Below are 14,428 nucleotides of genomic sequence, written 5' to 3'. Positions count from 1 at the left end.
AGAACCTCCTCATAGCTCACAGCCTTCTTAGGTGACCAGCAGGAAAAAAAAACCCCAAAACATTCCAGTTTATCATCAAAAAAAAAACCCCAAACCAGGAAAGCAAGAGCAGGGCTACTGCAAGGTGCATCGGACGGACCAGGGCTTGCAAGCAGCCACCCAACCCCTCCCTTCTCTTCCCCCCCCCCCCCCAAGCCCACCTCACCCCCAGGCACCCACCCCCCCTCCAGATCCCCAGCACTAAAGCATCTTGAAGCATCCCCAGAGATCAATCACATCACCATCAGAAAGGCAGAGAGAGAAAGAGCTCAAAGCTTGGAGTCCACAGAGGCAGAGGAACCAGTTTGGAACCTCCACCGCTCCTGGTGGTTCTTCAGAGAGCTTGGGCTGAGGGCAGGTGGGGAGCAAAGAGGCCTTGGCTGGCGGCTGGGGAGGTGGAGCTCTGGGTCCAGTGTGGCAAGGCTGAGTCCAGACACCAAAAACACCCTGGGAGGACCTTTTGTGGCATTTGGGGGGTTCTGGTTGGTTGGTTTGGGGGCTGGGCTGCTCGGACCCTTTTTTTGGGTGTCTCTAGTCCTGTTTGGACCATCTCTGTCATTTTTTTTGCAGGTCTCTAGTCCTGTTTGGACCTTTTTTGGTCCTTTTTTGGAAGTCTTTTGTCCAGTTTGGACCTTTGTCTTTTTTGGGAGGTCTTTAGTCCTTTTTCTGTCTGTTTGTGGAGGTCTTTAGTCCCTTTTGGACTTTTCTAGTCTCTTTTTGGAAGTCTTTAGTCCTGTTTGAACCTTTTTAGTCTCTTTTTGAAGGCCTTTAGTCCTTTTTGGACCCTTTTTTTGAGGTCTTTAGTCCTGTTTGGACCTTTTTTGAGTCCTTTTCTGTCTCTTTTTGGAAGGCCTTTAGTCCTGTCTGGACCTTTTCTGGTCCTTTTTTGGAGATCTTTAGTCCTGTTTGGACCTTTTCTGGTCCTTTTTTGGAGGCCTTTAGTCCTGTCTGGACCTTTTCTGGTCCTTTTTTGGAGATCTTTAGTCCTGTTTGGACCTTTTCTGGTCCTTTTTTGGAGGCCTTTAGTCCTGTCTGGACCTTTTCTGGTCCTTTTTTGGAGGTCTTTAGTCCTGTCTGGACCTTTTTTGGTCCTTTTTTGGAGGTCTTTAGTCCTGTCTGGACCTTTTCTGGTCCTTTTTTGGAGGTCTTTAGTCCTGTCTGGACCTTTTCTGGTCCTTTTTTGGAGGCCTTTAGTCCTGTTTGGACCTTTTTTGGAGGTCTTTAGTCCTGTTTGGACCTTTTCTGGTCCTTTTTTGGAGGTCTTTAGTCTTTCTTGGAGGTGTTTTTGGAGGTTTTTGTCTTTTGGGGGGGCTTTGGGGGAAGGGTTTTGTCCTTTTTTTTTCTGGGGGGTGCCTTTTGCCTTACTTCTGTTTTGCAAACTGCTGCACAAACCACAGAATGGAGAAAAGCCTTTGGTCATGAGAGAGCTGTGAGAGAAAAAGTGAGCCTTGGATGGAAGATTTTTTTCCCCTGAATGCCTACAGTATTCTACATCTTAAAAAAATATATTGTGGAGGCTGCAGCCATACAAAGGGGGGAGGAGGAGGAGGAGGAGGAGGAGGAGGAGCTGGGGGTTTACAGTCTCACATAGACACAACGGGGAGGTTAAGACAAAGCACAGTCAGAGTCTGTAAAACTGCTTGGCTCCCTTGGCTCAGTCATCCTCATCATCCTCTTCATCTTCTGGGTCTTCCTCTCCTTCATCCTCTACATTTCGTTTTCTCTTCTCCCCTCGTGGAAGGTCTGCAAAGAGAGGTCCAGAGTGAAGCTCTGCTCAAGGCCTGAGGGACAGCAGCTCAGCTGGGGGCTTCCAGCTCAGCTGGGGGACAGGCAGAGATCAGACTGGCAGCAGGCCTGCCCTGAGCAGCCTGGGCCAGGCCTTGACAGCCTTTTGGGGAGGAAAATGTTCCTCATGTCCAACCTAAACCTCTCCTGGGGCAACTTGAGACCCTTTCTTGCTGTCCTATCACTTATGACTGGGGAGCAGAGCCCAACCCCCACCTGGCTCCAGCCTCCTCTCAGGGAGCTGTCGAGAGCAATGAGGTCTCCCTTCAGCCTCCTCCTCTCCAGACTAACCCTCCCAGCTCCCTCAGCTGCTCCTCCCCAGCCCTGTTCTCCAGACCCTTCCCCAGCTTTTTTGCCCTTCTTTGGACCTGCTCCAGCCCCTCAGTGGCCTTCTTGGAGTGAGGGCCCCAAGCCAGACTTCCTCAGCTTGGTTGGTACTGGGAGGAGCTGAAGCCTGTTTCCCCATCACCCCTGTGTGACCCCTTGGCTTTCAGCACCATTCAGCAGCCAGCTGAGGCATGAAGCAAGAGCCTCAGGGGTGCTGTGAGCAGGAATGCTGCAGCTTCCATCAGGGAACAGCTGCAGGCCACAGCAGCCTGCTGTGAAGCCTGGGAAGCTCTACAGAAGCAGTCAATGTGTGAGGCTGCTGAGGCAGCTTGGCTATGTTTAGTTTGTTACAGTTGGACTCACCATCATCAGCTTCATCTTCCTCATCATCCTCACCATCTTCATCCTCATCTTCCTCCTGCAGTCAAAACAAGAAGCTTTGTTGCAACAAGCAAGGTGCAGCTCCACAGAAGCATCTTTCTCCACCTTTACTCCTGCCCTACCCTAGCCTCAGAGGCAGGTCCAAGCTGAGCAGGGAGGAGCTGTTGGTTCCTAAACAGCCTCTTGTGCCTCCCCAGAGGGGGCTCTAGGGGATTTATCACCTGAAGCCATGGAGAAACAACAAACCACTCTGCACTGGCCAACTCTGTGGCCTAGGAGCCAAAAGATGGGACAGGAAAAGCCAAAGCACCCAGCAGGACTCCTGAGATCTGCCCACAAAGCATCACCTGGGGCACCTGGTCAGAGGTCACCACACTGAGGGACACAGGCACCAAGGTGGTGCCCCAGACTTAACAGTGATGGCAGAAGTCCTCACCTCATCATCTAATCCATCCTCCTCCTCTTCACCTTCCAGATCATCATCATCATCATCTTCATCATCAATGACTTCTTCATCCAAATCATCTTCCTCATAGTCATCATTCTCTTCCTCGCCTTCTGCCAGGAACAGGAGGTCAGTGGGGTGGGATGGGATGGTTCCCAAATGCACCCAGACACCACTGACACCTCCCAGCCCAGAGCAAGGGGCAGGACACCCCCCCCCCCAAGCAAGGAGAGGCAGCAGTGAGCCCCTGCAGCAAGCCTCATTCCTTACAGAGCTGGCCAAAGGAGGCAGCAAGGCCACCCAGACTGCCCCTGCTTCAGAGCTGCACCACCACGCAGGAAGGCCGAAGGGCAGCAGGGCCAAAATAACCAAGCAGAGGAACTCCTCACCTTCCCCATTCTCATACTCATCTTCCACCCCATCCCCATCTGCCTCAGGGTCTGAGTCAGGGGCTTCCTGGTCATCAGCATCAAAGCCATCTAGGTAGGAGAGCTGGGGCAGGAGGGTGAAGACGCTCTCGCGGTAGTTGATGAGCGTCGTCACCTCGCAGTTGAAGAGGTCCAGGCTGCGGAGGTTGGGCAGCTTCTTCTGCAAAGAGCAAATCATTCCAACCATCAGAGACTGCCTGCAGAGCAGAGGACAGCTGCTTTGCAACCCAGCTGCAGCACCCAGGGGTCTCTGCAGGCATTATTTGCACCACGTGCTCCTCGGGCAGAGAGAAGTTATTGGAGGCGAAGATTTCTCTTCAGCTGCTCTGTCCTAGATTCCCCTCCCTGCAGCCAGCTCCCTGTGAAACCATTTGTAGGTCTTGCTCCCTTCTGAAGGGGAGGGCAGCAAGGACAGAAAGCCCCTAAGGAGCTCCCCTGGCTGGAGGAATCACTGAGCTGGATTCATCCTGCCCAGACATCAGGAAAATACCCAGGAGCAGGACGCTGGAAGAGCTTCAGGCTGCTCCTGCATGCCCCTGGCACAGGCACAGCAGCTCTCCTGCTCCAACCACCTCCTCCTGCACCACACAATTCCAAACCCCAGCATGCTGGGGTGGGAAGGGACCCCTGAAGATCACCCAGTCCAAGCCCCCTGCCCCAGCAGGGCACCCACAGCAGCTTGCCCAGGAGCACAACTGCCAGGGGGGTTGGAAGCTCTCCATGCCAGGAGACTCCACAACCTCTCTGGGCAGCCTGCTGCCGGCCTCCAGCAGCGTCACACCAAAGCAGTTTCTCCTCCTGTTCAGATGGAACCTCCTGGGTTCCACTTTGTGCCCCCTACCCCTGAAAGCCTCTTTCCCCCCACCCATTAGATACTGATAACATGCAGATCAAGACAAGGAGCAGAGCAGGTTCCAGCTCTTTCTGGAGGGGATAGAGGCAGCAGCTAAGGAGGCAAATGCCCTTGATGAGAGCCTTCAGCCAGAGTCAAGCAGAAGCCTTCTTTGGGGCAGTCCAGATGCAAGAGGAACCCCCTGCCATGCTGTGACAGCACCCAGGTGAGAGGGTCCCAGCACAACAGCACCTCTGGACTGACACAATGGACACCTTCACTGGTGGCCAGGCAACTCCTCTGCATGATACCCCAGGTGCCACCTACCTCCAACCACCTCTGACCCACTCCTGGCCCTTTCTCAGCTGGACACTGAGCACTGCCTCCTCAGCTTCACTCACCCAGCCCAACCTCCTGCTTCATTCAGCACCTGGCTTGCTGGTTTTCCAGCCTCCAAACTGGACCCACTCCTCTGTTCCCATCAGAGTGCTGCTGGAACAGTTACCAAGGTGTTGGACTTCTGCTGCAGACAGACTGCCCAGAGGAAACCAACTCGTCCCTGAGATGCCAGCACAGCGTTCCTCCACTCACCAAGGGCTCCAGGGTATTGATGTCTTTGATCCTGTTGCCACTTAGATTCAAGTGTGTCAGGTTGGGAGTTCTCTCTGCTAGAACTTCAAGGCCACCAGAAATCCTGTTATCACTCAGCTCCAGCTGCCAGGAGGGAATGGCACATGGTTAGAAAGGCGTCTCAGCTTGTGACACAGGGAGCAAAGCTGCCCTGAGAACTGGACTGCAAAGAGCACCCAAGCTGCAGGACCCCAGCAGCAGCTCCAGATTTTCACTGGAAGCCCTTTCCTGTGGTGAGGCCACTCCCAGCCACCTCCACACTGCAGGACACAGGGGGAGACAAGCTCCAAACCCCCAAGTATTTCTTTTACTCAAGCTTCTGACAGCAGCAGGACAGCAAAAGCAAGAGAGAAGGGACACCAAGCATGCAGGGAGCTCAGAAGTGTTTTACTGTATACTAAAAACCAACCTCACTTGCTCAGACTCCTGGCCATGACCCCAGAGATGGCCCTTTCCCAGGCAGGGGAAGCTGTCAGCAGGGCCAGGGCAGCAGGAGTCTCGGAGCAAGGAGCGCTGCTGATGGGCGCCCAGGGCCGACTCACCTTGCGGAGCTTGTTGAGCTTGGGGAGGTTGGAGATGGACATCAAGCTGACATTGATCATGCTGAGGAACTCGAGGTTCTCGAAGTCTGAGGAGAGCCCAATGACCTTCCCATCGTCAGAGAGGCAGTTGTCAAGGACCAGCTCCTTCACCTGCCGACAGAGACACCCGGCAGCGGTCAGCACACCCAGCCGAGCCTCAGCTCCAGCCTGCCAGGCTGACCCCAGGCGGCCACCCGCACTTCAAAGCGGATCCTCCTCACTCACAGCAAAGGAGCACCCAGAGCTTAAAGCCAAATGACTTCTGTGGAGGCAGGAGGTGAGACTCCCTCGTGGTGGTTAGGGCTTCACCCTTCAAGCAGCACACAGCTGCTGCACCACCCTTGAGGCTCCGGCCCTCTCCACGGAGCAGCACCAAGGGGCTGAGCCACGAGGTTGCAGCAAAAGAGTTCATGCACAAAGCACCAAAAAGAAGTTTTCAGAGTCATGCTTCAGGCTGCCTGAACGAGAGGCCAGACAAGGTGAGCTGGTTCTGTCCCTTTCAGGTGCTGAAAAACCTGCCTCCAGAGGATTCACCTCCCTGTGACAGTCTCCATGCAGAGGTGACACCTGCCTAGGCAGAGGAGCTCAGCCTCAGGCTCACAGAGCAGCACTGCTGGCACCCAGCATCCCACCCAGCACAGAGGCCACCTGGGAAGTCAGCACACACACAAAACCCAATCACCCCCTCCCCCTGGCACCAGGACCGTGAGGCAGCAGCAGCCTCTCCCCCCTGACACCTAGAAGCCAAACATACCTGGCAGCCCTCCTCTCCCCCACAAAGCTCAAGCCCCAGCTCTCCCAAGCCATCTCCAGAATCTGCTTCCACCCCACACATTCCTCACAGCAAGGAGGAAAACTCAGCCTTGGCCAGAAGGCTCCCAATGCTGCCTCCAAATTCCTCCTTCCCAGCACTCCCATTTTCCCTCTCTCACATCAGCCAAGGATTAGGGAGTCGTTTGAACACTGCTTCACTGCCTCACTGGCAGCAGAGTTTCAGGGCTGCTGTGCCAACAAATTAATGCTTGAAACTCCAGCAGTGGCATCTCTGGCCAGGGCTCCGAGCTGAGCAGCAAGCAGGCTCTGCCAAGAGCTTGGTTTGCTCCCAACAGCCCAGACAAGCCTCCAACTGCACCAAGATTGTGCCCACGGTGGGTATAAAGGTGGCCAAAGCCAGCCCTCCACTGCTGAGGGCGGGCACAGAGGTGAGTCCCACCTCAGCTTATGAACTAACCTGAGCCAAGACCAGTTTGAACTGGGCCCAGACCCCTGCTCTGGGTGGCAGAGCACAAAGCAGCCAGGACAGCTTCTGCCAGCAGTGCCAGCTCGCACCAGCTGTGGGCCAGGGCATGCTGTGACCTCTTGCAGCTGAGGCTGTGCCAGTGGCTCACTCCTGGGGTCAGGCTGGAGGAGACCTGCAGCTCCCAGCCTTAGAGGGACACAAATTGCTCTCATCCTGCAAAACCCTTTGCCAGCACAGACTTGTTTGGGTTAGAAGGAACCTTTAACTCCCAGAATGCAATCCCCTGCAGTCAGCAGGGGCATCCCCAACCAGAGCAAGTAGCTCAGAGCCCCAGACACCCTGAGCTGGGACGGTGCCAGGGACAGGGCAGCTCCCACCGCTCTGGGCAGCCTGGGCCAGGCTCTCACCACCCTCAGCATAAAAATTTCTTTCTTCTCTCCAGTCTCAATCTCCCTTTTTCAGTTTCAAACCATCCCCCCTTGTCCTGTCCCAACAGGACCTGCTCAGAAGTCTGTCCCCAGCTTTCTTCTCCGCCCCTTCAAGCACTGCAAGGCCACCAGAAGGTCTCCCTGAAGCCCTCTCTTCTCCAGCCTGAACAACCCCAAGCCTCCCAGCCTGGCCTCACAGCAGAGCCCTTCCAGCCCTCCCATCGCTGCTGCGGCCTCCTCTGGACCTGCTCCAACAGGTCCGTGTCTCTCCCGTGCCCAGAGCTCCATCTACAAAGCGTCTTGAACCAAAACTTCTCTTTACGACCCCCCCTGCCGTGGCTGCCAGCCGCCGCTGCGCGCCGTCCGCAGCCGGTGACAGCCACCCCGCGCCCGCGGCTCCGCAGCCCAGCCGGCTCCCGGCGAGCAGCGGCGCAGGGAGAAGGCAACGCTGGGAGCGAAGCGCCGGGCCCGGCCCCGCCGAGCGCAGCGGGCGGCGGCTGCGGCTCCCGCGCCGGGCGGGACGCAGCTGCCGGGGCGAAGCGAGCCGAGAAGAGACGGCAGCGGCGGGGTCCCGCCTCAGCCCCTTCGCCCGGCGAGGAGCAGCGACCAGAGCCAGGCTCCCGGTGCCCGCGCCCCGGCACCCAGCTCCTCCCGGGGGCCTCCGCGGCAGGTCGGGCTGGGGCCCCGCACCGCCGCCGCCCGCCGGGACGCACGGAGCCTGGCCCCGCGCTGACAGCGCCGCTCCCTGGCCCCCGCTCGGGGAGATGCCCCGGGCCGCGCCGGCGCAGGCCCCGCGGGGAGCGCCGGGCTCGCCGGGGCGGGCAGGGGCAGGCCCGGGCGGCCGCGAACATGGCCGAGCCGCCATGGCTGCGTGCGGCCGCGCCGGCCCTGCCCGCGGCCTCCGGCACGGCGGCAACCGGCCCGCCCCGGCCCGCGCCGGCCTCCCCCGGCTCCGCCGGCCGCCGCTCGCCTCCGCGGGCCGAGCCGTGCCCGGGCGCTGCCCCCCGGCCGGGCCGGGCCCCGCCGCGCACGTGCGCGCCGCCATGCCGGGGCTGCCCGCCGCCGCGCTCCGAGCCCCGCCGCCCCTCTCTCACCCCCGCCTCCCGCCGTACCGAGCTCCCCCGCGGGCCGCATCTTCCCCTCACCCCCTCCTTCCACCCCGCCGCTCCACAGCGCATCCCAGCCCGGTCCGGCCCGGTTCGGTCCGTCCCCCGCCACGCGTTCCACGGCTTACGTTACCTCGCCCGGTTTCTTGTTGCGCAGCTCTAGCGTTAGCCGCCTTATCATCTCCATCCTCCCGCCGAGCCGAGCCCGCCGCCGCCGCCCCGAGCTGCTCCCGCCCCGCTCCGCTCCCGCCGCCGCCTCCCGCCCGAGCCCGCGCGCGCCGCCGCCGCCGCCCGGCACGAGGAAGGCGCCAAAGGCAACAAAGGCGGTGCGCGCCGCGCCCCCTGCCGGCCGCGCCTGGCACTGCGCGCACCCCCACACACGCCCCCAGCGCCCAACGCCGCGCACACTGCCGTATGGTAGCGCCCCCTGCCGGCCCTGACTCGCCGTAGCCAGGACCGCGTAGGACCCGGGCCCGGTGGTGGAGTCGCAGAATGGTTTGGGTTGGGAAGAGCTTGAGGAGCATCCAGTCCGGTGCCAGCTAGTCTGGGGCTAACCCGTGTCCCTCAGCACCTCATTCCTGTTCCAAGGCACCGTGTTCCCATCCCTAGCACCACATTCTCCTCCCCAGCACCATGTTCCCATCTCCAGCCACCACATTCCTGTTCCCAGGCACCACGATCCCATCCCCAGCACTATGTTCTCAACCTCAGCACCACATCCCCATCTCCATCACCATATTCCTAGCCTCTACACCACATTCCCACCCCCAGCACCATGTTCCCATCTCCAGCCACCACATCCCTGTTCCCAGACCCCCACATTCCAATCCCCAGCACCACGTTCCCATCTCCAGCAAAATGTTCCTATCTCCAGCCACCACATTCCATACTCAGCAGCAGGTTCCTATCTCCAGACATCACATCCCTCTTCCCAGTCCCCACATTCCCATCCCCAGCACCATGTTCCCATCTCCAGCCACCACATCCCTGTTCCCAGACCCCCACATTCCAATCCCCAGCACCACATCCCTGTTCCCAGACCCCGCATTCCCGTCCCTATGCCATTCTCTCGCTCCTCTCTTGGCCACAGCCAGGCTATGGGGGAGGCTGATAAAGGGTGGTGTTGGTTGAGCTTTCAGCTGGAGAAAGGACGAGATAAGAGTGGGAACTCCCTCTTCACTCCGAGGCTTCTGCTGATGTTTTTCCCTTCTCTCATCTGACAGGCAGCCCATGGCTGGCCCTGGCCAAGGCTGTGCTCTGGGTGTGGGCACAGTGAGCAGGGACTCCTGCTTCCATCAGCTGGGTGAGGTGAAAGCAAGCAAGGTGGCCACAGCATGAGGTTCACAGCAGCAGGAGCTCCTGGCCCAGATGCTGCTCTCAAGCCTTGGCTGCACTAAAGAAGCAGCAGAGCTGGTGGAACTCCCTGCACCGAGCTTGGGAAGATCCTCCTCCAAACCCTGGTGCCACTGCTCCTGGGCAGCCTGTGCAGGAGGAGGATTCCTGCAGGATGTGGGCACTGCTGGCCATAACTTCATCAAAAACCACCCAGCAAAATCTCTCTGATCAAGGACCAAGCCACCGAGTAAACAGGAACACGAGGGTGAGCAGGACCAGCCCCAGAGTCCCTCATTGTCCCTGTTGGCAGGGGGCCACTGGCCTGCCTTGTATGGGAGGAAATGGCTTTTGGTCCCTTGCAGCTCATTTCTGCCAGTTGGCTCTAACTTGAACTTGATTTTATGAGCAGAAGCAAAACGAAGCAGCAGCGTTCAGCAGAGGGCTTTAACCATCAGAGGGGGCAGAGCAGCAGCGTTCAGCAGAGAGCTGAACCTCCAGAGGGGTCAGAGCCAGGGGCAGTGTTTAAGAGCAGTTAAGGGACATCTCCACGAAGCAAAACTGCTTTCAGTGCTGGTGCATTCTTTGCATCTCCATGATCTCCTCACTCCCTTGCTGCCCAGGTCGCTTCTCCAGCCCAGCTGCAGGACAGAGAGCTCCCAGTGCTCTGCCAAGGGAAGAGCAGCCTGTGGGGCACCACACCAGCCATAGAATCGTTTTGGTTGGATGAGGCCTTTAAGATCATGGAGTCCAACCCAGCGCTGCCAGGACACCACTTAAACCACTCAGCACCACAGCTGCAAGGCTTTGAAACCCCGACCCCACCACTGCCTTAGGCAGATTGCTCAACCCCTCCTCCTAACTGTGGCCCAAAGGAGCTCCCCAGCTCTGGTGTGTGGAGGTGTGCAGGTGCTGTGGAGGGCATGGAGGACGAGCTGTGTGGTAAGGAGCACTGCAGGAGCAGGGAGAGCAGCACACAGCTGGGGCAGAGCAGCCTTGTCGTGTCCTGTCCAGGTTAATCACAGCCGCATGGCTGAAGCAGCAAGTGGGTCACAGAATCGCTTAGCTTGGGAAAGACCTTCAAGATTACAAAACCAGGGCACGGTGGGGGTTGGAAGGGACCTCTGGAGCTCAACCAGTCCGACCCCCCCTGCTCCAGCAGGGCACCCACAGCAGCTTGCCCAGCAGCACAGTGCCCAGGGGGGGTTGGAAGCTCTGCACAGAAGGAGACTCCACAACCTCGCTGGGCAGCCTGCTGCAGGCCTCCAGCAGCCTCACACCAAAGGATTTCCTCCTCCTGTTCAGATGGAACCTCCTGGGTTCCACTTTGTGCCCACTGCCCCTTGCCCTGTCCCTGGGCACTGCTGAAAAGAGTCTGGCCCCAGCCCCTTGACACCTAAAGATCTGAGCATGAAATCACCGAATCCAGCCATAACCAGGTCCCTGCTCTGCAGGGTGAATCCAGACCCTTTTCCACTTCACCGAGACCTCCTCGGGAGGGAAGAACAGATCCCTGAATCCCCCTCCGAACCCCCCACCCACCCCCCCTGAGCAGCTCCAGCAGCAGCTTCAGCGCAGGCTGCCCCTGGGCAGAGCAGCTGGGAGATGAGCCCAGAGGTCCCCCCCTTGCTGATCTGCATTTGTTTTAAGGTCTCTTTCATGTCCTCTTTGAGGCTCGTTTCCTGTTCTTTGTAGAAAACAATGCTCCCCCCTACCCCTCCCAACCCAGGGTGGTTTTATCTCCTCTCCCTTGGGCTGCCTTCCCTCGGGAGCTGAGCTTTTTGTTTGTCCTAGAACACAAAACCTCGGAGCTCCCCGAGTGGATGTGAAAGCTGCGGCTGGTGGCTGAGCTCCGGTGGCCGCATTAAACCGGGCGAGTTTCGCTCTCTTTGGGCAGATTAAGGCGAAGCTGGTAATTGGCTGCGCGAGCAGCAGCAACTGGGAGCCTGAAATTCAGGTCTGGAGCTTTTAAGGGAAGCTGGAGCGCAGATGCTGGGAGTGAGGAATGCTCTGGTACGCAGCAGGACCTTATCTGCTGGAGCTCTGCGCTGCTTGAACCTCCTGGCTCCTAGCCCCGCTCCGAGAGCCACTCCTGTACAGACAGCCCTGTGCTGCTCTCTGTGCCACGGGGACCTTCTCACCACACTGTCCCGACCCCCAGATCCTCCTGGTGATTGTAGATCCCGCTGGGACATGCTGGGTGGGATGTGGCCACCAGACAGCTATGACTTCCCCGAAGTGGCTTCTCCCGTGGGAGCCAGGAGCTGCACAAGCCCCCAGCATGAGGTGGGCTCCGCATGGCTGAGCTCTTTCCATCAAGGCAACTTGCTGCAGAGACCTTCAGGGTGGTCTGAGGACTTATTCCAGAGACATTTGGGGTGGTTTGGAGACTTGCTTCGGACACCTTCAGGGAGGTTTGGGGGCACTTGCTGCAGAGAGACTTTTGGAGGGGTTCAGGGACTTGCTCCAGAGACCTCCAGGGTGCTTTGGGGACGTCCACAGCTGGAGGATGTGATTGGGCGATTTCACTGAAGATTTGCAAGCCAATAAAGCATCAGCCGGGACCCCCCCAAAAGCCCAGCGCCCACCATGCACCCCAAAGTAGGAGGCAAACAAGGTTTACACCCTCCCCGGCAGCCTTTCGAAGCAATTCGTGTGACTTTTGTTTGTTTCGCTGGTGGAAATGGGCGGTGTGAAACCTGCTGGGCCCCCGGGAGCTCCTCTCCCGCTGCAGAGCCGCTCCGGTACCGGCAGAGGGAAGCATCCCCCCGGCCGTGCGGGCGCCGCTGCCCCGGCAGCGCTGCGACGGCCCCTGAGAGGATGGAGCTCCGGCAGCCTCACACCAAAGAAGTTTCTCCTTCTGTTCACATGGAACCTCCGGGGTGCCAGCTTGTGCCCCTTGCCCCTTGTCCTGTCCCCGGGCACCACTGAGCTGCGTCTGGACCCCTACCTCTTGCCCCCCACCCTTTATCTCTTGCTGAGCATTGCTCAGCTCCCCTCTGGGGCTGCTCTGCTCCAGGCTCTCAGCCCCAGGGCTCTCAGCCTTTGCTCCTCACAGAGCTGCTCCAGGCCCCTCAGCATCTCTCTCGAGCTTCCTTGCAAGCCACAGCTGTAGTTTGCACCTCAATATTTCACCAGCCAGTCAGGGACTCAAAACCAAAAACTTCTTCCCCCAAAGGGTTGTAAAGGTCTGGAACAGGGCAGTGGTGGAGTCCCCACCCCTGGAGGGGTTTCAAAGCTGTGGAGATGCGGTGCTGAGGGCCATGGTTTAGTGGCGACCTGGCAGTGCTGGGGGTTAAGGGTTGGACTGGATGATCTTAAAGGACTTTTCCAACCTAAACAATTCCATGATTTCCCAGTAAGAGCATCCCCAGCTGAACTGGAGCTCCTCCCCAGCACCTCAGCTAGAGCACGAGGGGGGCTGCTGTGCTTTGCTCACAAGGCTGCAGTGAGATTTCAGGATATGAAAATAGGATTTGGGAAACTCAGCTCCTTGGGCAATAGTCCCACAGGTGCCACAGGCAGAGGCACGCTGCAGGTGGGCTGGCTCTGCCTCCCAGTTCCCAGCCTAGTTTCCCAGTCTCAACAACCAGGCTGCACTGGGGAGATAGGCAAGGACCTAGCCTGGAGGCTGGGTTCCCAGAGCAGCCTCCTCCTCCATCACAGGCCCTTGTGCAACCCTCTCCCCCTCCCTGCTATGGGTGTGGGCAGAAAGCCTGGCAGGGGAGTGCTGCTCTGGCAGGGGAGTGCTGCTCTGGCAGGGGAGTGCTGCTCTGGCAGGGGAGTGCTGCTCGGGGTGCAGCTGAGCTTGGGAAAGAGCTCTGCACTGGCACCGACGCCCGGGAGAGCTCCTTGGGCTCCCTCCTTCACACCCTGCTGGGTGGCACAAGCTCCAGTCTCACACCCCCTGGCTGCAGCCGTGGGGTCGTCCCCTCCTGTGTGTGAAGGAGAGGGGACAGGGTGGGCAGATTGGGCTGGAGGCAGCCAGGAGCCACCTCAGAGCTGTTTGGGAGGCAAACTCAGCCCGGACGCGAGCAGGAAGCGAAGGGAATTGCACCAAGCTGGGATTATTCTGAGCCCTTCAGACTCACCTCCGAGCTGCCTGCAGACCACAAGCTCCGAGGATGGTTGGTTTACAGCTGGGTTTGTAATCCCTCTGTGCTTCCAGGGAAAGCTGGAAAGCAACAAGTGAGCAACCCAGCGGAGAAAGGAGGAGCCCTGAAATGAGTACAGGAAAGAAACTGAATGAATGCAGGAGAATAATGATAACAAAGCACAGCACTGCAACAAACAGATAAGGAATAACACAGCACCAAATGGAAATGATGCAGACATAACAAATACAATAAACCCAAATCTAAAGAACTGAGGGACCTGAGGCTGTTTAGTCTTCAGAAGAGGAGGCTGAGGAGAGACCTCCTTGCTCTCTCCAACTCCCTGGAAGGAGGCTGGAGCCAGGTGGGACTTGGTCTCTTCTTGCAGCAAGCAACAGGACAAGAGGAAAGGGCCTCAGGCTGTGCCAGGGGAGGTTCAGGTTGGGTATGAGGAACAATTTCTTCCCAGGAAAAGCTCTCAGGCACTGTCCCAGGCTGCCCAGGGAGGTGGTGGAGTCCATATCCCTGGAGGTTTAAAAGCCACCTGGATGTGGTGCTGAGAGATGTGGGGCAGTGGCTTAGCAGCAGCGGTGGCTTTGTGAGCTCTGGGTCAGCAGCTGGACTTGATCATCTCAAAGGGGTCTTCCAAGCCCAGCAAGTTGTCACAACAACTTCTCTTGTGAGGCACTGGCACCAAATTTTACTCTCCCTGCATTTCTGTAGTCAGACAGAGGGTTCAAAGCATCTGGGAAAGACTCACAGAATCATTCTGGTTAGGAG

At 58.3% G+C, this 14,428-nt stretch overlaps 1 protein-coding gene across 2 annotated transcripts; it reads right to left on the bottom strand.

Moving 5' to 3' along the window:
* Nucleotides 1–1,396: 1,396 nt before the first annotated feature.
* LOC104309482 (acidic leucine-rich nuclear phosphoprotein 32 family member B) lies at nucleotides 1,397–8,422 on the bottom strand. 2 transcript variants are annotated; one of them, XM_054174983.1, is made up of 7 exons: nucleotides 8,356–8,422; nucleotides 5,410–5,559; nucleotides 4,829–4,951; nucleotides 3,367–3,565; nucleotides 2,969–3,087; nucleotides 2,515–2,569; nucleotides 1,397–1,782 (listed from the first exon to the last, which is right to left on the bottom strand). In XM_054174983.1, exons 1-7 carry the CDS (start codon nucleotides 8,407–8,409, stop codon nucleotides 1,694–1,696), a joined length of 789 nt encoding a protein of 262 aa, XP_054030958.1. In that variant the 5' UTR covers nucleotides 8,410–8,422; the 3' UTR covers nucleotides 1,397–1,693. The 2 variants fall into 2 exon arrangements, with proteins under 2 accessions (XP_054030958.1, XP_054030957.1); XM_054174982.1 differs by having other exon boundaries at nucleotides 1,398–1,782; nucleotides 2,969–3,090.
* Nucleotides 8,423–14,428: the final 6,006 nt, after the last annotated feature.

The sequence above is a fragment of the Dryobates pubescens genome, chromosome 31 (assembly GCF_014839835.1).
Source record: "Dryobates pubescens isolate bDryPub1 chromosome 31, bDryPub1.pri, whole genome shotgun sequence".
Taxonomy (NCBI): Eukaryota; Metazoa; Chordata; class Aves; order Piciformes; family Picidae; genus Dryobates; species Dryobates pubescens.
The sequence above is the reverse complement of the archived record's forward strand: the minus strand, read 5'-3'. Positions and strand labels throughout refer to the sequence as shown.

Bases quoted from the DNA above. Each gene is read 5' to 3' on its own strand.
- LOC104309482 (XM_054174982.1), bottom strand. From the start codon at position 8,409: ATGGAGATGATAAGGCGGCTAACGCTAGAGCTGCGCAACAAGAAACCG. The intron at 4,952-5,409 runs GTGAGTCGGCCC...CCCTCCTGGCAG, and splicing joins AGCTCAACAAGCTCCGCAAG to CTGGAGCTGAGTGATAACAG. The intron at 1,783-2,514 runs GTGAGTCCAACT...CTCTCTTTGCAG, and splicing joins GGAAGATGAAGCTGATGATG to ACCTTCCACGAGGGGAGAAG.